This window comes from Salvelinus alpinus, chromosome 2 (genome assembly GCF_045679555.1).
Source record: "Salvelinus alpinus chromosome 2, SLU_Salpinus.1, whole genome shotgun sequence".
NCBI classification, from domain to species: Eukaryota; Metazoa; Chordata; class Actinopteri; order Salmoniformes; family Salmonidae; genus Salvelinus; species Salvelinus alpinus.
Genome location: NC_092087.1, coordinates 65129334 through 65155038, shown reverse-complemented (window position 1 = coordinate 65155038; position 25705 = coordinate 65129334). Strand labels below are relative to the sequence as shown.

General features: G+C 41.6%; 1 protein-coding gene across 4 annotated transcripts; it reads right to left on the bottom strand.

Annotated features, from left to right (window-relative positions):
- Positions 1-125: 125 nt before the first annotated feature.
- LOC139543978 (REST corepressor 3-like) lies at positions 126-24280 on the bottom strand. Of its 4 annotated transcripts, none has more exons than XM_071350600.1 (12): positions 23936-24279; positions 23768-23824; positions 23288-23365; positions 23135-23187; positions 22565-22726; positions 22136-22260; positions 21972-22050; positions 17119-17340; positions 10591-10668; positions 8964-9021; positions 8793-8860; positions 126-3750 (listed from the first exon to the last, which is right to left on the bottom strand). In XM_071350600.1, the coding sequence occupies exons 1-12, from the start codon at positions 24057-24059 to the stop codon at positions 3379-3381; spliced, it is 1476 nt and encodes a 491-aa protein (XP_071206701.1). In that variant the 5' UTR covers positions 24060-24279; the 3' UTR covers positions 126-3378. The 4 variants fall into 4 exon arrangements, with proteins under 4 accessions (XP_071206701.1, XP_071206691.1, XP_071206720.1 ...); XM_071350590.1 differs by having other exon boundaries at positions 8616-8860; positions 23936-24206; XM_071350619.1 differs by lacking the exons at positions 8793-8860; positions 8964-9021 and having other exon boundaries at positions 23936-24280.
- Between the last annotated feature and the right edge of the window lie 1425 nt (positions 24281-25705).

Sequence of the window (25705 nt, the reverse complement as noted above, 5' to 3'; positions counted from 1 at the left end):
CTTGATGATTATGGGAAAACCATTAAATTATGGTCAATTAGGCATATCAACAAGCAGAAACAATGCTGAATGCTGATAAAATTATTTAGGCTGAAGTAGACAAATCAATTAAATGGAAACTATGCAAAAATTCATTTTTTTTTATTTATGTGCTACATTTATAGTTGTATATTTGGGATTGCACTAGTATGCTACATTTTTGGAGCAATATTCATTTCAATTTAAGCAGGCTGGAAAACATAATAATTTAAATCGACAATATAGTAGGACAAAGACGAACCACACAAATGTGCGAGAAGGGACATGGAAATTAAAAATGTTTGAAAGACACTTGAATGAAATGCAAGTGCAACGAGAGCCTGAAATAATGGCAAGCCAATAGCCTAGCAAACGTAACATGCGAATGTCATTGTATTTTTAAGGCAAAATGCAAGTCCTCAATGTTCATGATTATACTTATTTCTGGCCACATTATTTCCACAGGAAAAGATTGAGTCAGTGTATATTAGTGGTTTAAAGGTAATTTAGGTTTGCATTTCACCATGTACAGTAGTGAATTGGCCTATTTCTTCCTCCATTTCTTAGCAGTGATTAGGCAAAATTTGAGAAACGTTCCCAAAGTTCCGGAAATCATCCAACCAGGATTTCTGGAGAACGTACAGTTGAAGTCGGAAGTTTACATACACTTAGGTTGGAGTCATTAAAACTTGTTTTTCAACCACTCCACAAATTTCTTGTTTACAAACTATACTTTTGGCAAGTCGGTAAGGACATCTACTTTATACATGACACAAGTAATTTTTCCAACAACTGTTCACAGATTATTTCACTGTATCACAATTTCAGTGGGTCAGAAGTTTACATACACTAAATTGACTGTGCCTTTAAACAGCTTGGAAAATTCCAGAAAATGATGTCATGGCTTTAGAAGCTTCTGATAGGCTAATTGAAATCATTTGAATCAATTGGAAATGTACCTGTGGATGTATTTCAAGGCCTACCTTCAAACTCAGAGCCTTTTTGCTTGACATCATGGAAAAATCTAAAGAAATCAGCCAAGACCTCAGAAATTGTAGACATCCACAAGTCTGGTTCATCCTTGGGAGAAATTTCCAAATGCCTGAAGGTACCACATTCATCTGTACAAACAATAGTACGCAAGTATAACCACCATGGGACCACGCAGCCGTCATACCGCTCAGGATGGAGACACGTTCTGTCTCCTAGAGATGAACGTAGTTTGGTGCGAAAAGCGCAAATTAATCCCAGAACAACAGCAAAGGACCTTGTGAAGATGCTGGAGGAAACAGGTACAAAAGTATATCCACAGTAAAACGAGTCCTATATCGACATAACCTGCAAGGCTGCTCAGCAAGGAAGAAGCCACTGCTCCAAAACCGCCATAAAAAAGCCAGACTACGGTTTGCAACTGCACATGGGAACAAAAATCGTACTTTTTGGAGAAATGTCCTCTGGTCTGATGAAACAAAAATAGAACTGTTTGGTCATAATGACCATCGTTATGTTTGGAGGAAAAAGGGGGAGGCTTGCAAGCCGAAGAATACCATCCCAACCGTGAAGCACGGGGGTGGCAGCATCATGTTGTGGGGGTGCTTTGCTGTAGGAGGGATGGTGCACTTCACAAAATAGATGGCATCATGGGATAGGAAAATTATGTGGCTATATTGAAGCAGTCAGGAAGTTAAAGCTTGGTCGCAAATGGGTCTTCCGAATGGACAATGACCCCAAGCATACTTCCAAAGTTGTGGCAAAATGGATTAAGGACAACAAAGTCAAGGTATTGGAGTGGTCATCACAAAGCCCTGACCTCAGTCCTATAGAAAATTTGTGGGCAGAACTGAAAAAGTGTGTGCGAGCAAGGAGGCCTATAAACCTGACTCAGTTACACCAGCTTTGTCAGGAGGAATGGGCCAAAATTCACCAAACTAATTTTGGGAAGCTTGTGGATGGCTACCCGACACGTTTGACCCAAGTTAAACAATTTAAAGGCAATGCTACCAAATACTAATTAACCTGCTGACCAACTGGAAATGTGGTGAAAGAAATAAAAGCTGAAATAAATCATGCTCTCTACTATTATTCTGACATTTCACATTCTTAAAATAAAGTGGTGATCCTAACTGACCTAAGACAGAGACTTTTTACTAGGATTAAATGTCAGGAATTGTGAAAATCTGAGTTTAAATGTATTTGGCTAAGGTGTATGTAAACTTCCAACTTCACTGTATAAATATTCTGAAATTTTACAGAATCTTTCAACCCCTGAACATGAAGTGGCACTAATTAATTCCAAAACTTGGTAAAAAAACGAATGATCATAATTGGACAGACAAAACAAAATGTTACAATTATTTGAATGGATATGTTAGAAACTATGCCTCATCTTACACTGGGAATTACTGATGGGCGACCGTTAAAACAAATCAAAAAGCGTAGTTTTAGGTATGATCTTGACAGTTTAAAATTAAGCACACAAATTATTACACACAACTGTACAGAAGTCAAACATCTTGTTCTTCAATATATCTTGAATGAAAATCATTGAAACATATCAAATTCCTGAAAATGTGGCTCACTGACTACAACAATCGATTCACTGACATTGACATCCTCGTAGCTTAATATTACATTAAACAAGTTAATTTTATTAACCGGGTTCATAATTTTTTTTCAATCAGTTTCTTCCAGTTTAGATCAATTCAATCACGTAAATACAGTTGGCCTAGAAGCGTAAGAGCACTTACACAATGGTTATTATTATACTGGACATAGGCAAAAATCAGTCTAGAGTCCATAGCACCGAGTAGAAAAATAAATAATGCTTATATAAAAGATAAGTCTATATACGCTCAAAGAACAAATATGCATTACAGCAAATCAAACAGTTGAACTGAAATATGGCAATGCCACCTGTTCACTAGTAGTGGTGTATTGTCCATTATAGTGTCTTCAATATACCTTGTTTATATACCACTTGCAAATTTTGCCATTTGTAAAATATACATTAACCAGAAGCCAAGAACACTTTCAAACAGGACCAATGCTTCTAGTAAATCTTTAACATCACCAATACATAACATCTAAGCAAGTCCATCCAAAGATGAGTGAATTAAAAAAAACGGTGTGATTTCAAATAAATAAAACTAAGACCTAACCTAATATACATAAACTTTAAAAACTTCACAACGGCTTTACGTTTCTCATTAATATACATAATCTCCTCATAAACAACCAACGATTGACGACTTTCAGGAACACAACAGATCATTGTCAAGAAAAATACAAGGAAACAAACGACCAAGTAAAAAAAAAACGACCACCGACTTTTCCGTTTTCTTCCTTCGCCATTGCACACACTTAGTGCAGCGAGGAGGACGGCGTCTCCGATGGGATGCCCACCAGGGTGGGGGGCGGCTGGCTGGAGCCTGGGCACCCTGTGGAGGTGGGGGCTGAGGTCGGGGCAAGCGGCCGGGGATTGAGGCGCGGGGGCGGCGGGTTGGAGGGCCGGATGAGTGGGGGGGGCTGGTTGAGCACGGGCCGGGGCTGTAGGAAGCGGGCCTGCTGCTGGAGAGGGGGCGGCTGCCTGTGGAGGGCCGGGGTGGCCGGCAGGGAGGGCCGTAGGAGCGGGGGCGGCTGGTTGAGCGAGGTTGCCGACGATGTCACCAGGGTTTGGAAAGTTGAAGAGGAAGTGGCAGCAGGAGAAGGGCCTGAAGAGGGGGTCACCTGGCCCTGGAAGAGAGAGGTGTGAGTTGGGATTTCAGACCAAAACACAGATGGGCAATACATTACAGCATACAGTGCATTCGGAAAGTATTCAGACCCCTTGACTTTTTACACATTAGCTGTGTTCGAATACTTATACTAACCGCACTATTTGTCACGTGAATTGAGTATATAGTATGCTTATTGGTCATAGTATGGGTATAGTTAGTATGCCAAAAGTTGCCGGAAGTCGTACTAAATTCGCCAAAATATGAAGAGGACACTATTTCCACACTTTAGGGCCCATAATGCAATTCTTCGGGAAATGGGCATGGCTTCACATCATTTCCAGATTTGAAGGAAATGGCAGAAAATATGCAGTCGAAGTACAACGAGAGCGGATACAAATTCACTGCTTTAACTAATTATGACAAATGATAAGAAAATGTTGAGCAATGTAATAAAGTAATGACTTTTCAAATAAGTTACCTTACCCTTTATATTGGCTGACAATTTGTTAGCTACGCTGTCCTTACGAACCACATAGCTTACATACAACAGTATGTACGACGGGTATGTTGTTGGGTAGCTACCTAACGTTAGTTGGCTACTCATACATTAAACTTGCCAGTATATTAACTATAGGCTATCTAACTATAACTACCCAACGTATATTGACTTGATTATTCCCGTCATGCTTAGCTGGACAGTCGGGTGCTTTCGTAAATTCGCTCTGCTATCTACTCCGATTTCAGAGCACTCTCGTCTGAGTGTACCAGAGCGCAGAAAAATGAACTTACGAGCGCCCGTTGAATATGGCCGGTGTCAGTAAACGTCGGCAAAAAAGCGCAATTCAATTGTTGCCAGCAGCACAGCTAGTCACCAACGCTCTGGATAACATGCTAGTTTGCCGATGACACAACAGTGGTAGGCCTGATCACCAACAACGATGAGACAGCCAATAGGGAGGAGGTCAGAGACCTGGTCGTGTGGTGCCAGGACAACAACCTCTCCCTCAACGTGATCAAGACAAAGGAGATGATTGTGGACTACAGGAAAAGGATGACCAAGCATGCCCCCATTCTCATCGACTGGGCTGTAGTGGAACAGGTAGAGAGCGTCAAGTTCCTTGGTGTCCACATCACCAACAAATTATCATGGTCCAAGCACACCAAGACAGTCGTGATGAGGGCACGACAAAGCTGATTCCCCCTCATGAGACGGAAAAGATTTGGCATGGGTCCTCAGGTCCTCAAAAGGTTCTACAGCTGCACCATCGAGAGCATCCTGACTGGTCGCATCGCCGCCTGGTATGGCAACTGCTCGGCCTCCGACTGCAAGGCACTACAGAGGGTAGTGCGTACGGCCCAGTACATCACTGGGGCCAAGTTTCCTGCCATCCAGGACCTCTATGTCAGGCGGTGTTAGAGGAAGGCCCTAAAAATTCTACCTACATGTACATATTACCTCAACTAACCGGTGCCCCTGCACATTGACTCTGTACTGGTACCCCCTGTTTATAGCCTCGCTTGTTATTTTACTGCTTCTGTTTAAATTATGTTACTTTTATTTTCTACTTATCTATTTTTTACTTAACATTTATTTGTATTTTTTTCTTAATTTCTTAAAGCATTGTTGGTTAAGGACTTGTAAGTAAGCATTTCACGGTAACCTGTTGTATTCGGCGCATGTGACAAATACAATCTGATTTGAGTAAAATGGTCAGAGTGGTCTCATTTGTGTCTGGAAGTAGCTAGCAAGCAATTGTTTTATTTTAAACTTCATTTAACTAGGCAAGTCAGTTAAGAACAAATTCTTATTTACAAGATAGCCAACGTTAGCTTGGGTGCTTGACTGCCATTGTAAGGTCAGAACGCTCAAATCAACCCTACTCCTCGGCCCGAGCGACCAGTGTGCGCTTCGAGAGCGAAACACTCTGATTTTACAAAACTGACAATCTGACAACGCTCTGAATTTACGAGCGCACTCTGGCACTCCAGATTCAATTTAAGAATACACCCAAAGTAGTAAAATATCTGACTAGTGATTTGTTATGCTAGCAAGAGGTTGCATAGTAAAAGCATGAACTTCAGGTAGACAGGTGAAGAGCTACTACGCTCAACTGAAAGCATACTGTTCGTTTACAGTATACTAAAAAACTAATAGTATATAGTATGTAGTATATACTCATTAAGTATGTAGTATACAGTATGTTAGTATGGGTATTCGAACACAGCTCAAGTGTTACGTTACAGCCTTATTCTAAAATGGATTAAATACCTTTTTCCCCCTCATCTATCTACGCATAATGACAAAGCGAAAACGGGTCTCTAGAATTTTTTACAAATGTATTAAAAACAGAAATACTTCATTTACATAAGTATTCAGACCCTTTGCTACGAGAAACGAGATTGAGCTCAGGTGCATCCTGTTTCCATTGATCATCCTTGAGATGTTTTTTCAACTTGATTGAAGTCCACCTGTGGTAAATGCAACTGATTGGACATGATTTGAAAATGCACACACACCTGTCTATATAAGGTCCTACAGTTGACAGTGCAAGTCAGAGAAAAAAACCAAGCCATGAGGTCTAAAGAATTGTCCGTAGAGCTCTGAGACAGGATTGTGTCTAGGCACAGATCTGGGGAAGGGTACACAAACATTTCTGCAGCATTGAAGGTCTCCAAGAACACAGTGGCCTCATCATTCTTAAATGGAAGATGTTTGGAACCACCAAGACTCTTCCTAGAGCTGGCCACCAGCTGAGCAATCGTGGCGGAAGGGCCTTGGTCAGGGAGGTGACCAAGAACCCGATGGTCACTCTGACAGAGCTTCAGAGTTCCTCTGTGGAGATGGGAGAACCTTCCAGAAGGACAACCATCTCTGCAGCACTTCACAAATCAGGCCTTTATGGTAGAGCTGCTAGACGGAAGCCACTCCTCAGTAAAAGGCACATGACAGCCCCCTTGGCGTTTGCCAAAAAGGCACCTAGAGGACTCTCAGACCATGAGAAACAAGATTTTTGATACAGCGAGATCCTTGATGAAAACCTGCTCCAGAGTGCTCAGGACCTTAGTCTGGGGTGAAGTTTCACCTTCCAACAGGACAAAGACCCAAGCACACAGCCAAGACAATGCAGGAGTGGCTTCGGGACAAGTCTCTGGATGTCCTTGAGTGGCCCAGCCAGAGCCCAGACTTGAACCCGATCGAACATCTCTGTAGAGACCTGAAAATAGCTGAGCAGCAACGCTCCCCATCCAACCTGACAGAGCTTGAGAGGATCTGCAGAGAACAATGGGAGAAACTCCCCAAATACAGGTGTGCCAAGCTTGTAGCGTCATACCCAAGAAGACTCGAGGCTGTAATTGCTGCCAAAGGTGCTTCAACAAAGTACTGAGTAAAGGGTCTGAATACTTATGTAAATGTGATGTTTTTTATTTTTTATAAATTAGCAAACATTCCTAAAACTGTTTTTGATTTGTCATTATGGGGTATTGTGTGTAGATTGAGGGGGGAAAAAAACTATTTAATTGATTTTAGAATAAGGCTGTAATGTAACAAAATGTGGAAAAGGTACAGTAGCTCTCCAGGAGGGATAGCCACTTGACTGGTCTTGACATTGAATGACATGTTGGAATACCAGATTTAAGATCAGTTTAACAAATGTCATTAGCAGTCATAACGGATATCAGGTTATGAAAATAGGCCTGGCACCTGTTCTATTGTGTTTCCTACTTAGCTAATTGACAACGTAGCCATAAAGGCATATACACTATCTATACAAAACTATGTGGACACCCCTTCAAACGAGTTGATTCGGCTATTTCAGCCACACCATTGCGGACGGGTGTATAAAATCGAGCACACAGCCATGGAGGAGGAATAATGGTCTGGGGCTGTTTTTCATGGTTCGGGCTAAGCCTCTTAGTTCCAGTGAAGGGAAATCTTAATGCTACAGCATACAATGACATTCTACAAGATTCGGTGCTTCCAACTTTGTAGCAACAGTTTGGGGAAGGCCCTTTCCGGTTTCAGCATGACAATGTCCCCGTGCACAAAGCGAGGTCCATACAGAAATGGTTTGTCGAGATCGGTGTGGAAGAACTTGACTGGCCTGCACAGAGCCCTGACCTCATCCCCATCGAACACCTTTGGGATGAATTGGAACGCCAACTGTGAGCCAGGCCTAATCGCCAAACATCAGAGCACGACCTCACTAATGCTCTTTTGACTGAATGGAAGCAAATCGCCGCAGCAATGTTCCAACATCTAGTGGAAAGCCTTCCCAGAAAAGTGGAGGCTGTTATAGCAGCAAAGGGGGGACTAACTCCATATCAATGCCCATGATTTTGGAATGAGATGTTCGACGAGTAGTTGTCCATACTTTTGGTCATGTAGTGTATTCGTTTAAAATATATTAGTATTACATTATTTTCAATACTGTATAGCAAGGTCATCTACAACTGCTTATGATATGTTAAATAATACTTAAAGCTACACGTCATGCAAGGAGTAAAAGACCATTCGTTGACATCAACCACATTCAGATATTTCTTCAAGTTATCAAGTCAATGGTAAATTTGTAGAATAATAAATTGTGTGTATTATACACATGCGTACTGGAAATGTAGTTTTTTTTTTGCATTTTGCCTCCCCCAGGGTTGGAATGTCCAGATGCAACTAACATTGCAATAATTATAATGTTAAGACACCTTTATGAAGGAATGTTTATGAAACTGCAGTGTTAAGAGATTTGTTGGAGTAAAAACCTGCATGCAGAGGGGGCTTGTGGGAGGCCAACTCCCATAGCTAACTATAACGAAATCACAGAAGGGGTTTATGGGAAGGTTAATTTTTTTGGTTTTAGGGGGAATAAAGGAACGCTCCACCACCTCCTCCTCCTCTTCGTCCGTACTCTTCCCAGAAGGGGTGTTGGAGCTGTTCTTCCCCTCCTCGCCAGAGGTGGCAGTGTCACCGTTGGGGGTGCCAGTTCCCTGCTCCGCCTCCCACTCCTGCAGCACCTCCTCCAGGTTAAACCGGCGGCGGTAGTTCACAAAGAAGTTCTTTACCTGCCCTACCGTCTTATTACCGATAACGTCGGCAATGGCCTGGAAGTCTTTCCCGTACTTCCGGACACCTGTTGAAACAACAAATATTCTGAAATTGCACGAGGTAAACAGACTGGCGGGCCATGGACAAGAACATGAGCCGTAACAAACCCACAAAGAACGTAGGTTTACCTTGAACTGCCAGAAGCTGTTCATCTGTTGTCCAGCGAGCATTAACTTTTTGGCTGCACTAGAACAGACAAAGAACACCTGATATTATACACTAAACAAAAACATAAATGTAACAATTTCAAAGATTTTACTGAGTTACAGTTCCTAAGGAAATCAGGACATTTAAATTAATGAATTAGGGCCTAATCTATGAATTTCACATGACTGGGAATACAGATATTTGTTGGTCTCAGATACCTTAAAAAAAAAAGTAGGGGCTTGGATCAGAAAACCAGTCAGTATTGGGTGTGACCACCATTTGCCTCATGCAGCGCGACATCTCCGCATATAGTTGATCAGACTGTTGATTGTGGCCTGTGGAATGTTGTCCCACTCCTCTTCGATGGCTGTGCGGAACTGGAGCACGCTGTCATGGTTGACATGTCTGGTGAGTATGCAGGTCATGGAAGAACTGGGACATTTTCAGCTTCCAGGAATTGTTTACAGATCTTTGCGACATCTTCGCGTGCATTATTCTGAAACATGAGGTGATAGTGGCGGATAAATGGCAAGACAATGGGCCTCAGGATCTCTTCACGGTATCTCTGTGCATTCAAATGGCCATAGATAAAATGCAAATGTCCGTAGCTTATGCCTTCCCTTACCATAACCCCCCCCCCCACCATGGGGCACTGTTCACAACGTTGACATCAGCAAACAGCTCGCCCACATGACGCCAAATATGCTGTCTGCCATCTGCCCGGTACAGTTGAAACTGGGATTCATCCGTGAAGAGCACACTTCTTCAGTGTTCCAGCCGCAATCGAAGGTGAGCATTTCCCCACTGAAGTCAGTTACGATGCCAAACTGCAGTCAGGTCAAGACCCTGGTGTGGACGACAAGTTTCATCAGCTGTCCGGGTGGCTGGTCTCAGACATTTCCGCAGGTGAAGAAGCCGGATGTGGCGGTCCTGGCCTGGTGTGGTTACACAAGTCCGCGGTTGAGGCTGTTTGGACTTACTGTCAAATTCTATAAAACAACGTTGGCCACTTATGGTACAGAAATTAACATTAAATTACCTGGCAACAGCTCTGGTGGACATTTCTGCAGTCAGCATGCCAATCGCACACTCCCTCAACTTGAGACACCTGTGGCATTGTGTTTTGTGACAACTGCACCTTTTGTCCCCAACACAAGGTGCACCTATGTAATGATCATGTTTAATAAGCTTCTTGATATGCCACACCTGTCAGGTGGATGGATTATCTTGGCAAAGGAGAAATGCTAACTAACAGGGATATAAACAAACTTGTGCACACCATTTGGGAGAAAGAAGCTTTTCGGGAGTATGAACAATTTCTGGGAACTTTTATTTTAGCTCATGAAACATGGGACCAACACTTTACATGTTGCGTCTATATTTTTGTTCAGTGTAGAAGCTAAGTGGCAATACATGTCAAGTCAACAGGGTCACTCACTTCATATAAGCAACCATAATAAAGAAACATCCATAACTAATGACTTCATCTCTTTGGTAGCACTTCATTTGTAAGGTCTTAGTGATGTGAATGTCATGACACCCCTTATGACCACTTATATCCCATTGCTAGGTCCCTTTCTCACTGAAATCGAAACATTTGGCACATACCTCTGGCAGCCTGAAGTCATCAATGCCCGCTTCCATCCTGTGTTTCAGACCACTGTTCAGTTGCTTTGCATTTTGAACCTGTGGGATAAATTCATAGTGCCTTCAGAAAGTGCTCACATCCCATTAAAATGGATTCAAATTGAGATTTCTTTGTCACTGGCCTACACACAATAACCCATAATGTCAAAGCGGAATTATGTTTTTGGAAATGTTTACAAATGAATAATAAAATGATAAGTTGAACTGTCTTGAGTCCAAGTATTCAACCCCTTATATGGCAAGCCTAAATAAGTTCAGAAGTAAAAATGTGCTTAACAAGTGACATAATAAGTTGCACGGAATCCCTGTGTGCAATAAGTGTTTAACATGTTTTTTTAATGACTACCTCATCTCTGGACTGTGATAGAAAAATTACATATTTACCTGATTTGTTGGATATTTCGCAATATTTACTTAACTAATACTGTAGTGAACTGAGAGGAGTTGTTTGAAGCTGGGGCTGGCAACTGATTAAGTGATGGCTAGGTAAAAACCTACAGCTGGCATTCCATAGATAAGATGTGGTGTGTGTCACCGAGATAGAGATGTTCAGTTCTTTCAGGCTAAAGGCCTCCCTATTCCTAATTATCCTGGCATCTGGGAGAAAGCACCAGAGGCGGAAGAACCCAAAGTGGCTTATGGTGCCCCACAATCTATATGGGCGGGCTGGAACCAAGCATTCTGGGTATCCGCTATATAAACTGTGCATTGTCTGTAAAGGGAAGGCTCTCACCCTAACAGTCAAGACTGTTGGGTCGACGGTTTTATTATTGCAATAATTTATCGATATTAAATGAAGATGATTGTTTGAAGAAATTACCAAGTCTCTCTCAGTACTGAATTTCCACGACAGTAACCCACACATATACAATTATCTGTAAAGTCGAGCAGTGAATTTCAAACACAGATTCAACCACAAAGACCAGAGAGGTTTTCCAATGCCTCGCGAAGGTCACCTATTGGTACATAAAATAAATACAAATAAAAAGCAAACCTTGAATATCCCTTTGAGCATGGTTAAGTTTGTTAATTACACTTTGGATGGTGTATTAATACACTCAGTCACTACAAAGATGCAAGCGTCCTTCCTAACTCAGTTTCCGGAGAGGAAGGAAAACTTGAGGCCAATGGGGCCAATTGTGACTTTAAACAGTTTGTTTAAATGGCTGTGATAGGAGGAAACTGTAGATGGATCAACAACATTGTAGTTACTCCACAATACTAACCTAAGTGAGAAGGAAGCCTGTACAGAATTTTTTTCTCCAAAACATTGTTTGCAATAGGCATTAAAGTAAAACAGCAAAATAAATGGCAAATTAACTTTGTCCTGAATATGAAAGCACTATGCTTGGGGCAAATCCAACACATCACTGAGTACCACACTTCATATTTTCACCCCCTTTTTCTCCCCAATTTCATGGTATCCAATTGTTAGTACTTACTGTCTTGTCGCTATAACTCCCGTATGGACTCAGGAGAGGCAAAGGTCGAGACACAACCCAACCAAGCCGCACTGCTTTTTAACACAGCGCACATCCAACCCAGAAGCACCAATGTGTCAGAGGAAACACCATACACCTAGTGACCTGGTCAGCGTGCACTGCACCCGGCCTGCCACAGGAGTCACTAGTGCACAATGAGACTGGCCAAACCCTCCCTAACCTGGACGACGCTAGGCCAATTGTGCGCCGCCCCATGGGTCTCCCGGTTGCGGCCGTCTGCAACAGAGCCTGGGCTCGAACCCAGAGTCTCTGGTGGCACAGCTAGCACTGCGATGCAGTGCCTTAGACCCCTGCACCAGCTGGGAGGCCACAGTTCATATTTTCAACCATGGTGGTGGCTGCATCATGTTTTGGGTATGGTTGTCATCTGCACATATTTTTTTTTTTTTGGGGGGGGGAGCAGAAGCAGAATAGAGCTAAGCACATGCAAAATCCTAGAGAAAAACCTGGTTCAGTCAACTTTCCAACAGATACTGGGAGACAAATTCACCTTTCAGCAGGTTAATAACCTAAAACACAAGGCCAAATATACACTGGAGTTGCTTACCAAGATGACATTGAAAGATCCTGAGTGGTGTAGTTAGTTTACTTAAATTGGCTTAAATTTATGGCAAGAATTAATAAAATAATGTGCAATCTACTGTAGGTGTGCAAAGCTCTTGGACTTACCCAGAAAGAGTCAGCTTTAAATCGCTGCCAAAGGTGATTAACATGTATTGACTGAATACATGTATTCAAGATTGTTAGAATTTAACAAAAAAATTAAAAATTCTTCCACTTTGACATGAGTATTTGTGTGAATCATTGACAAAAAGATTACAAATCCATTTGAAATCACACCTTATAACACAAAATATGGAAAAAGGCAAGGGGTGTGAATCCTTTTTGAAGGCACTGTACATATGCTTAGATATGCTTACAATGCACTAAATAGTGCTGATACACTACATGAATCAAAAGTATGTTGACACATTCTCGTCTAACATCTTATTCCAAAATCAATATGGAGTTGGTCCCCCTTTTCTGCCATAACAGCCTCCACTCGTCTGGGACGGCTTTCCACTAGATGTTGGAACATTTCTGCGGGGATTTGCTTCCATTCAGCCACAAGAGCATGAGGTCGAGCACTGATGTTGGCCGATTAGGCCTGGCATGCAGTCGGTGTTCCAACTCATCCTAAAGATGTTCGATGGGCTCTGCATGCCAGTCAATTGGGGTGGTAGGTAGCCTAGTGGTTAGAGCGTTGGGTCAGTAACCGAACTACCGAGTCGTTGTTGCTCCTAGATGTTTCCACTTCACAATAACACTTAGTTGAACAGGGCAGCTCTAGCAGGGCAGAAATTTGATAAACTGACTTGTTGGAAAGGTGGCATCCTATGACAGTACCACGTTGAAATTTACTGAGCTCTTCGGTAAGGCCATTCTACTGTAAATGTTTTCCTATGGAGATTGCATAGCTGATTTTATACATCCGTCAGCAACAGGTTTGGCTGAAATAGCCAAATCTACTAAATTGAAGGGGTGTCCACATTCTTGTATATAAATACAGTACCAGTCAAAAGTTTGGACACACCTACTCATTCAAGGGTTTCTTTATTTTTACTATTTTCTACATTGTAGAATAGTGAAGACATCAAAACTATTAAATAACACATATGGAATCATGTAGTAAACAAAAAAGTGTTAAACTCAAAATATATTTTATTTTTGAGATTCTTCGAAGTAGCGACCCTTTGCCTTGATGACAGCTTTGCACACTCTTGGCATTCTCTCAACCAGCTTCATGAGGAATGCCTTTCCAACCTGGAATGCATTTCAATTAACAGGTGTGCCTTGTTAAAAGTTAATTTGTGGATTTTCTTTCCTTCTTAATGCGTTTTAGCCTATCAGTTGTGTTGTGACAAGGTAGGGGTGGTATACAGAAGATAGCTCTATTTGGTAAAAGACCAAGTCCATATTATGGCAAGAACAGCTCAAATAAGCAAAGAGAAACGACAGTCCATCATTACTTAAAGACATGAAGGTCAGAACTTTGAACGTTTCTTCAAGTGCAGTCGCAAAACCATCAAGCGCTATGAAGAAACTGGCTCTCATGAGGACCGCCACAGGAAAGCAAGACACAGAGTTACCTCTGCTGCAGAGGATAAGTTCATTAGAGTTACCAGCCTCAAATATTGCAGCCCAAATAATTGCTTCACACAGTTCAAGTAACAGACACATCTCAACATCAACAGAGGAGATTGTGTGAATCAGGCCTTCATGATCAAATTTCTGCAAAGAAACCACTACTTAAGGACAACAATAACAAGAAGAGACTTGTTTGGGCCAAGAAACATTAGCAATGGACATTATACCGGTGGATATCTGTCCTTTTTAAGTACACATTTGAGATTTTTGGTTCCAACCGCAGTGTCTTTGTGAAACGCAGAGTAGGTGAACAGATGATCTCTGTATGTGTGATTCCTACGTGAAGCATGGAGAGGAAATGTGTTGGTGTTGGGGTGCTTTGCTGGTGACACTGTCAGTGATTTATTTAGAATTCAAGGCACACTTAACCAGCATGGCTACCACAGCATTCTGCAGCGATTCGCCATCCCATCTGGTTTGCGCTTAGTGGGACTATCATTTGTTTTTCAACAGGAGAATGACCCAAAACACACCTACAGGCTGTGTAAGGAGAGTGATGGAGTGCTGCATCAGATGGCCTCCACAATCAACCAACCTCAACCTAATTGAGATGGTTTGTGATGAGTTGGACCGCAGTGTGAAGGAAAAGCAGCCAACAAGTGCTCAGCATATGTGGGAACTCCTTCAAGACTGTTGAAAAAGCATTCCTCATGAAGCTGGTTGAGAGAATGCCAATAGTGTGCAAAGCTGTCATCAAGGCAAAGTGTGGCTACTGTGAAGAATCTCAAATATAAAATATATTTTATTTAGTTGTTACTACATGATTCCATATGTGTTTTTTCATAGTTGATGTCTTCACTATTAGTCTACAATGTAGAAAATAGTAAAAATAATATACACAAACACAGTACCAGTCAAAGGTTTGCACAGACCTACTCATTCAAGGGTTTTTCTTTATTTGTACTATTTTCTACATTGTAGACTAATAGTGAAGACATCAACTATATATATACAGTGGGGAGAACAAGTATTTGATACACTGCCGATTTTGCAGGTTTTCCTACTTACAAAGCATGTAGAGGTCTGTCATTTTTATCATAGGTACACTTCAACTGTGAGAGACGGAATCTAAAACAAAAATCCAGAAAATCACATTGTATGATTTTTAAGTAATTAATTTGCATTTTATTGCATGACATAAGTATTTGATCACCTACCAACCAGTAAGAATTCCGGCTCTCACAGACCTGTTAGTTTTTCTTTAAGAAGCCCTCCTGTTCTCCACTCATTACCTGTATTAACTGCACCTGTTTGAACTCGTTACCTGTATAAAAGACACCTGTCCACACACTCAATCAAACAGACTCCAACCTCTCCACAATGGCCAAGACCAGAGAGCTGTGTAAGGACATCAGGGATAAATTGTAGACCTGTACAAGGCTGGGATGGGCTACAGGACAATAGGCAAGCAGCTTGGTGAGAAGGCAACAACTGTTGGCACAATTATTAGAAAATGGAAGAAGTTCAAGATGACGGTCAACCACCCTCGGTCTGGGGCTCCATGCAAGATCTCACCTCGTGGGGCATCAATGATCATGAGGAATGTGAGGGATCAGCCCAGAACTACACGGCAGGACCTGGTCAATGACCTGAAGAGAGCTGGGACCACAGTCTCAAAGAAAACCATTAGTAACACACTACGCCGTCATGGATTAAAATCCTGCAGCGCACGCAAGGTCCCCCTGCTCAAGCCAGCGCATGTCCAGGCCCGTCTGAAGTTTGCCAATGACCATCTGGATGATCCAGAGGAGGAATGGGAGAAGGTCATGTGGTCTGATGAGACAAAAATAGAGCTTTTTGCTCTAAACTCCACTCGCCGTGTTTGGAGGAATAGAAGGATGAGTACAACCCCAAGAACACCATCCCAACCGTGAAGCATGGAGGTGGAAACATCATTCTTTGGGGATGCTTTTCTGCAAAGGGGACAGGACGACTGCACCGTATTGAGGGGAGGATGGATGGGGCCATGTATCGCGAGATCTTGACCAACAACCTCCTTCCCTCAGTAAGAGCATTGAAGATGGGTCGTGGCTGGGTCTTCCAGCATGACAACGACCCGAAACACACAGCCAGGGCAACTAAGGAGTGGCTCCGTAAGAAGCATCTCAAGGTCCTGGAGTGGCCTAGCCAGTCTCCAGACCTGAACCCAATAGAAAATCTTTGGAGGGAGCCGAAAGTCCGTATTGCCCAGCGACAGCCCCGAAACCTGAAGGATCTGGAGAAGGTCTGTATGGAGGAGTGGGCCAAAATCCCTGCTGCAGTGTGTGCAAACCTGGTCAAGAACTACAGGAAACGTATGATCTCTGTAATTACAAACTAAGGTTTCTGTACCAAATATTAAGTTCTGCTTTTCTGATGTATCAAATACTTATGTCATGCAATAAAATGCAAATTAATTACTTAAAAATCATACAATGTGATTTTCTGGATTTTTGTTTTAGATTCCTTCTCTCACAGTTGAAGTGTACCTATGATAAAAATTACAGACCTCTACATGCTTTGTAAGTAGGAAAACCTGCAAAATCGTCAGTGTATCAAATACTTGTTCTCCCCACTGTATATACAACTGTATATTTATATTGTGTATTTATCTTTTACTTTCAGGATACAGCCAACGATTCTCAAGCACTAAGGCGGCAGGTAGCCTAGCGGTTAAGAGGACCTTAATTGCTCCTATATGTCGCTCTGGATAAGAGTGTCTGCTAAATGACTAAAATGTACCGTGAAAAAGCCTCAACTCAAGTACCTTGAGGACCCAGGTTGCCCTGCATTGAGACAAACCAGTATCCACAACGCTCACCTGTCTTTTGAGGCCCACCAGCTCCATGTCCAGCTGCCGAAGGACGGTGTTGGCAGCGCTGGAGCTGCACGACACTGCCACCACATCCTCCTGGGTCAGGTACATGCCCTTGGGCGGCCGGCACTTGGAACGCTGCGAGTGGTGCCGGTGCATGAGCGTCAGGTGCTCCCGTCGGCCGAGCCCAATCTTGGAGGAGCTCAGGGGCTGGGGCTCCGTGTGGCTCTGGATAGGCACGTGTACACTTTCTATTAGCTGTCATAATGTTAGTAACATCAATTGTGTCATTGTTAAGACATATGGCACCTGGGAGCATGTTTTAAGAGGTATAATACAAACGAAACGCTGCACACTGCTGTTCATGCTCCCAGGTGATTATATTGATACGTTTTGACCCTTAGGTCTTCATCAGGCATCCATGAAAAATCCCCTGGGAGCATGAACAGCAGACTCAGCGATATTACGTTGCCACGAGCAGCACCACTGATATTCAGACGAGTGCAATGAAAGACTTTGCTCTCACAGTACCAGAGTATCTGCACATGTGCATGGTAGAGTCCTGCACAGCTACATTTTTTGGACCCGAACCCGCCCGTGCCGGTCACATCAATTCCAAGCCCCACCAGATATTTTCTCCACAACACGAACCACCAGCATAGAATTGTTCCAAGAGCTGATCTGTGACCCTCCAAATAACATCAATGAGTATTACGTTTTTTCCCTCCCTGCATGAAATAATTTGTCTGCATGTCTATTCAACATTTGGATAAAAGGAAACCATGCCATGAATTAAGAACGATAGGCTTATCTTATATTCATAATGCGAGGCAGCGCACATTGACAATTGAAATAGCTTTGGGAAAAAAGCCTTCTAATTAGCCTTCTTACCTAATTAACTTCTTATGGCTGGGGGCAGTATTGAGTAGCTTGGATGAATAAGGTGCCCAGAGTAAACTGCCTGCTACTCAGGCCCAGAAGATAAGATATGCATATCATTAGTAGATTTGGATAGAAAACACTCTGAAGTTTCTAAAACTGTTTGAATGATGTTTGTGAGTATAACAGAACTCATATGGCAGGCAAAAACCTGAGAAAAAATCCAACCAGGAAGTGGGAAATCTGAGGTTTGTAGTTTTTCAAGTCATTGCCTATCGAACATACAGTGTCTATGGGGTCATATTGCACTTCCTAAGGCTTCTATTAGTAGATTTGGATGGAAAACACTCTGAAGTTTCTAAAACTGTTTGAATGATGTCTGTGAGTATAACAGAACTCATATGGCAGGCAAAAACCTGAGAAAAAAATCCAACCAGGAAGTGCGAAATCTGAGGTTTGTAGTTTTTCAAGTCATTGCCTATCGAATATACAGTGTCTATGGGGTCATATTGCACTTCCTGAGGCTTCCACTAGATGTCAACAGTCTTTAGAACCTTGTTTCAGGCTTCTACTGTGAAGGATGAGGGAATGAGAGCTGTTTCAACCAGGTGTCTGGCAGAGTGCCATGAGCTCACTCAGGCGCGCCCCCGTGAGATCCTTTCTAAAGACAAAGGAATTCTCCGGTTGAAACATTATTGAAAATGTATGTTAAAAACATCCTAAATATTGATTCTATACATCGTTTGACATGTTTCTACGAACTGTAATGGAATTTTTGGACTAAGTGTGCCTGCGCGTCGTGAATTTGGATTTTTTAACTAAACGTGCGAACAAAAAGGAGGTATTTAGACATAAATTATGGACTTTATCAAACAAAACAAACATTTATTGTGGAACTGGGATTCCTGGGAGTGCATTCTGATGAAGATCATCAAAGGTAAGTGAAGATTTATAATGCTATTTCTGACTTCTGTTGACTACACAACATGGCGGGTACCTGTATGGCTTGTTTTTGTGTCCGAGCGCGGTACTCAGATTATAGCATGGTGTGCTTTTTCCGTAAAGTTTTTTTGAAATCTGACACAGCGGTTGCATTAAGGAGAAGTTTATCTAAAGTTCCATGCATAACACTTGTATTTTCATCAACATTTATGGTGATTATTTCTGTAAATTGATGTGGCTCTCTGCAAAATCACCAAATGTTTTGGAGGCAAAACATTACTGAACATAACGCGCCAATGTAAACTAAGATTTTTGGATATAAATATGAACTTTATCAAACAAAACATACATGTATTGTGTAACATGAAGTCCTAGGAGTGTCATCTGATGAAGATCATCAAAGGTTAGTGATTCATTTTTATCTATTTTTCTGCTTTTTGTGACTCCTCTCTTTGGCTGGAAAAATGGCTGTGTTTTTCTGTGACTAGGTACAGACCTAACATAATCAGATGGTGTGCTTTCGTCGTAAAGCCTTTTTGAAATCGGACACTGTGGTGGGATTAACAACAAGTTTATCTTTAAAATGGTGTAAAATACTTATGTTTGAGGAATTTTAATTATGAGATTTCTGTTGCTTGAATTTGGCGCCCTGCACTTTCACTGGCTGTTGTCAAGTCGATCCCGTTAACGGGATCTCAGCCAATCTCAGCCGTAAGAAGTTAAAGCCTATAGGCAACATAAAAAACAATACCTTTACATTCAATATTGTTTAGATAATCAAATAGTTTAATTGAAACAACGATTGTTTGGGGCATCCGGAAAAAAGCTTGTCCGGAGAAGACAAGGTGAGTGCTACCATCAGTCCTGTGTCATGCCAACAGTAAAGCATCCTGAGACCATTCATATGTGGGGTTGCTTCTCAGCCAAGGGAGTGGGCTCACTCACAATTTTGCCTAAGAACACAGCCATGAATAAAGAATGGTACTAACACATCCTCCGAGAGCAACTTCTCCCAACTATCCAGGAACAGTTTGGTGACGAACAATGCCTTTTCCAGCATGATGGAGCACCTTGTCATAAGGCAAAAGTGATAACTAAGTGGCTTGGGGAACAAAACATCGATATTTGGGTCCATGGCCAGAAAATCCCCAGACCTTAATCCCATTGAGAACTTGTGGTCAATCCTCAAGAGGTGGGTGGACAAACAAAAACCCATAAATTCAGACAAACTCCAAGCATTGATTATGCAAGAATGGGTTGCCATCAGTCAGGATGTGGCCCAGAAGTTAATTGACAGCATGCCAGGGCGGATTGCAGAGGTCTTGAAAAAGAAGGGTCAACACTGCAAATATTGACTCTTTGCATCAACTTCATGTAATTGTCAATAAAAACCTTTGACACTTATGATGTAATTAGACTTCACTATTCCATAGTAACATCTGACAAAAATATCGGTTTGGTCGAGAGTTCCAAGTTCCTTGGTGTCCACATCACCAATGAACTATCATGGTCCAAACACACCAAGACAGTCATGAAGAGGGCACGACAAAACCTTTTCCCCCTCAGGAGACTGAAAAGATTAGGCATGGGTCCCCAGATCCTCAAAAAGTGCTACAGCTGCACCATTGTGGGCATCCTGACTGGTTGCATCACCGCCTGGTATGGCAGCTGCTCAGCATCTGACCATAAGGCGCTACAGAGGGTAGTGTGTACGGCCCAGTACATCACTGGGGCCAAGCTTCCTGCAATCCAGGACCTATATAATAGGCGGCGTCAGAGGAAACCCATAAAATTATCAGAGATTCCAGTCACCCAAGTCATAGACTGTTTTCTCTGCTCTCGCACGGCAAGCAGTACCGGAGCATGAAGACTAGGACCAAAAGGCTCCTTAACAGTTTCTACCCCCATGCCATAAGACTTCTGAACAATTAATCAAATGGCCACCGGACTATTACATTGACCCCCCCATTTGTTTTGTACACTGTTGCTACTCGCTGTTTATTATCTATGCATAGTCACTTCTCCCCTACCTACATGTACAAATTACCTCTAACCTGTACCCCCGCACACTGACTCGGGTACCGATATCCCCTGTATATAGGCTCGTTATTGTTATGTTATTGTGTTACTTTTTATTATTTTTTACTTTAGTTTATTTGGTAGATATTTTCTTAACTCTTCTTGAACTGCACTGTTGGTTCAGGGTTTGTAAGTAAGCATTTCACGGTAAGGTCTGCACTTGTTGTATTCGGTGTATGTGACAAATAAAGTTTGATTTGGTATCCAACCCGATGCAGGACTCTAGTGCATGGGTGCGCTTCCCACTGCTACAACGTGATAGCGTTGGAACCAAAACTATGTACAAGTTTAGCCTTGTGCTTCAATCTCTCTTAGTTGTTGCTGAAATCGACACCCTATGTTGCAGTTTACTTTATGCATCGCTTACTGTACCTTTTAAGTGTGACCATTGTTACTAACCCAGTAATTAGCCTACGGATATTGTTACACCTGCTTTATCTAGCGGTCCTAGGCCTAGTTACATGGTCTGTAGCTTGAATGTGTGCATTTGTATTTGTCCAGATGGTGACGAAAATAAATGAATACAAAAAGGAAACCACAAACTAGCATGACTAAACTAATTATTTAAACTAAACGAAAGGCCTCATGGACACCAAACCAACTAGCAGCCACACAGCTTTCAAGCTGGGACACTGACTGATGATCACCCTAATTGTCAGCACCTGATGTGCTTATCAAGCAGGCTCAACATCTGGACAAGGTTTCTGCTGCCCCCTGGAGGATGGAGGGTGGAAGTGTATCCTGGATAGTGTGTTTGTCTACTTTATGTTGTAACACGAACCTTCTCCTCACATCATAACACCTTGCATTTTATTTCACTATTTTCTTTGGCGTCTGTCTACTCTACTACTCATTGTAAGTGAATGCTGGTCACTGATTAAAAGCATATCCGCTATTACTTTTTCATATATCCCAACTGCCATTCCATCAGTTTAAATTCTAAAGTTTAGATAACGTACCTCTTTTTTCGTCTCCTTGGTGGGGTCATAATCACTATCGTTTGCTTCGATGGGGTTGGCCTCCTCCATTTCTTCATCACTAATGTCAAGAAAAGCCAATAATTCTTGGACTCCGACCACTTGGAATTTCACAGACAGTAGTAAGGCGAGCTACAAGTCTTTACCTTTCATCTTGGGCATTTCGGTTTACCAGCTTTCTGGCCTGGCGGTCCATCAGGCTGGTTCTGGACCGGGTCTTCTTCCAGGAGTAGTAATACTTCACAAGGCTGGATATGGATTTGTCTGGTAACTACAACAGATGAGAAAATGGTGCCAATCGACCATTTATACTTACATTAAAGCCGCGATTCAATCAAAGGCGCATTGTTCGACAAGCGCACTGCACTGTCGACAATGCGCCTTTTAAAGGCAATCACCCCAACATTTGCAGAGATTGCATTCAAGGTGAATGCGGATGTTGGCTAAAGCGTAAATTACCTTAAAGTCAACTGCAATATTCATCCAGACTGCTTGTGTATGTTTGTATGAACAGTATACAGACACACATTCAAGTAAAAGATAAAAGCTACTGTATATTAATATATGTATGTTACCATTTGTTGAATCCTGTGGAAGCTTTTTCCGTGGAAGCTGAAGGCTTGTTCGAACAGCACCTTATCCTCCACGGTCCACTCGTCGGGGAAGGGGGTGAAGTTGGGAAGGTCTGCCAGGGACTTCTCAATGTTGTGCTTGTGCCAGAACAGCATGCCCAATGCCTGTGGGGGACAGCAACAAGTGGAATCCACTGAGAATGGACACCAGGCAGGTCTATGGGGCTTCACTGAGCCAGAAATGCTTAAGCAACAGAACTAGAATATATAGAGTAGGTATTCCCCTAAATAACATTTGAATATGTTATTTTTAAGTGTGTCGTGGTAGTTTATTAATACATTGTGGGTCAAATTTACTGAGCTTTCACACCGGTGTAAATTTTATGCCTGTCCGGGGGTTTGGAAAATGTAATACGAATGTTAAAATTGGGAATATGCTTCAATAGGGTTGGAAATTCTGTTGAAAGTTTTTCATATGATTTTGAAAAATAAGGTGGATTCTCTGCATTGGTGAAAAAACGTAGTAAATGTGGCCCTATGTACTTGTCTAATAATCCTAAAAAGCAGACATACCTGCTCAACATTATATCCATGCTTCTCTTTTGCAATGGCAATATATTCATCCACTGTGGGGAAAAATCATAGTTTAAATTGTAAATATTTTAGTAAAATCAACTTTTGGTTGTCTTTAGAAATAAGATGTTTGTGAAAACCAAGCTGACTTACATTTTGGGTCGACAATGGTGTGATATGGAGACCACACCAACATTCCCCCACTATCTTTATCACTGTACTTGGTAGAACCTACAGAAAAATATATAATACTTCATTTTAAAAAAACACATAATTTTCATATAGTGATATTTAATGTCATTTTAACTGCCTAATTAAAGCAATACATGCAGGACTAAAGATTCTGCTTTATTGTTGTTAAAATATTGTTTAGATAGCAACAAAAAGCCAATTCAGTTGAAGGAAACCAATAGTAGCCTACGGTGGGCAAGTATAGCCTCGGAATAGAAATGTGTTTCAAAACGCTTCTATAAACCAAACATATTTCAATGGGCCCATAATTCTCTACACATCTGGCTGAATTCTGAAATATAAGATGGGTTGTAAAGTAAGAAGATGATTGTAAATATACTGTCATAACCTATACCGAGGCTACCACCAGAATACAGTCAGGGCGATCAAGCATAACCTTACCATGATCAAATTCGGGTATATTGGCTTGATAATCGGATCCCACACGCATTCCAACATCTGCAATAAGGAAAAATGTGTATAGCACATTAATAGACCATTTTTTTCTGTTTTTCGCGTTCAAAATAATACATGTAGTGTGACATGCAAACGGGGTGTTCGAGGCTATACCGTGCTCGTCGTCACTACCACTCTCATCAGAAAAATGTCCATTCGATGCATTTGAAGGGTTTTTTGTTCCGTTTGAGCGTCCCTTTCCTAGATACTCCGACCCTTTATCCATCATTCCAGGCATTTTTACGTATCTTTGTGCGTTCTCCTTAGGAGAATACCTAAAAAAAACATGCAATGTATATTTTTTCACAGACTGTCTTTTTCAATAACTCCCACAGCTACGCAGCTGTGACACTGTGCCACAGTCCAGTATTACTCCACATTGTTTTGTATATTACGGTTTAACGCAGATATATACAACAATATTTTTCAAGCCTGTTCCAGAGTCTGATATTAGTTGTTTTTAGTGTAATTCACGTCTTGTATCTGTTCAGGCATGCAGCAATTGAATATTCAGAATCAGAAGGAACTAGTTCGTCTAGCGGAAGGACTTTTACGCACTTGGTTATATGAAGCCAAACTGCGGCTCTGCGTGCGCCGGTGAAAATGGAGTTGTTTACAGTCACACTCCGTAGACGAATAGGCTACAACAAGAATATAATTTGTTACAATTTATTACACATAATACATTGGATGCGTTTTGTAAAGCCAATATAGAACCGGATGCTCTTATTTAAAGCCTTTATTCACAGAAGCGTCTACACAGCTTTTCAGCATTTCAACGTAGGCTACTTTTGACTTAAATGTTATGCAAATATAAACAACTCTAGGTTTGCAACGATGGCCCCATAGTAGGCTAATCAGAAGTAGAGGAATACTGTATAGCCCAACTGTACAAAATAAAATGCGAAATAAAATAACCAGTCGTTTGGGTAGCCTCATTCTGAATATTGTTCTTGGTTTGCCAGCAGATGGAGACAAAAGACCACTAACCTACTTCGAGAGATCCCACAATTAATGAATTGTTTATTTGGTTTTCGAATGTAAAGTTATTTACTGTTTACTAGGCCTATGTAACCTACTTATGTCTGTGTGAGTGATGAGCGGTGAATTTGAGAGAGTTTGCAGATGGTTTTGACCATTTGGGTATCCAAAATGGGTATAAGGGCCTAATTAACAGAAAATGTCAGTAGGCTATGCCTCTCAATCCACATTGGTAGACCTCATTCCATTATCATCTGCCCAGTCTATAAACTAAACTATGGATGTAATTGTTGCTATTAAACACAAAGCCCTTTAGATTGTCGATGAAGATAGACCCCAGCAGTTTAACATGAAGGAGGCAAACTGTATATGAATAAAGATAAGTATATGGCTAAAGAAATGTCTATTTTTGTTCAACTTATTATGCAGGCCACTGTAGTGTACCACATATGAGCTTCATTTCTGTACAAATCAGTCTTGCTTAGATGTACTTTCCTGTAATGTAGGCTTACTTCTATTCAATGGCAAAAACATAATATTTGGGGGGGGGGGGGGGGGGTGTAAGTGCACTATACCTCCCTTGCCATAAGGGTGCAGATCTCTTAGCAGAGGTCATAGTACAATTACATAAAGAGAAACTGTTTACCCAAGATCAGTTTTTTTTTTGTCACATAGCATAATTCATGTAATTTCGTCACTATGCTACAACTCTTCAATCTGAATAAGCCCTATAGAATGAGATACTCAATGGTGCCATATTGAACTCGGTGAAACCACTAGGACTATCTGCAACTATCCTCTCTCTCTGTCTCTCTTTGAGTAACTGTTTACATGTTACCAGCAAAAAAAATATTGGAATTAGATTACAGATACTTTTTAAATTCAGAAACTACTTTTAAATTC

Coding starts and splice junctions, on each gene's coding strand:
- LOC139543978 (XM_071350590.1), bottom strand. CDS start 24,059: ATGCCTGGAATGATGGATAAAGGGTCGGAGTATCTAGGAAAGGGACGC. Junction 23,366..23,767: donor TATACCCGAATTTGATCATG/GTAAGGTTATGC, acceptor ATTTTTCTGTAG/GTTCTACCAAGTACAGTGAT. Junction 9,022..10,590: donor ATGACTTCAGGCTGCCAGAG/GTATGTGCCAAA, acceptor TGTCTGTTCTAG/TGCAGCCAAAAAGTTAATGC.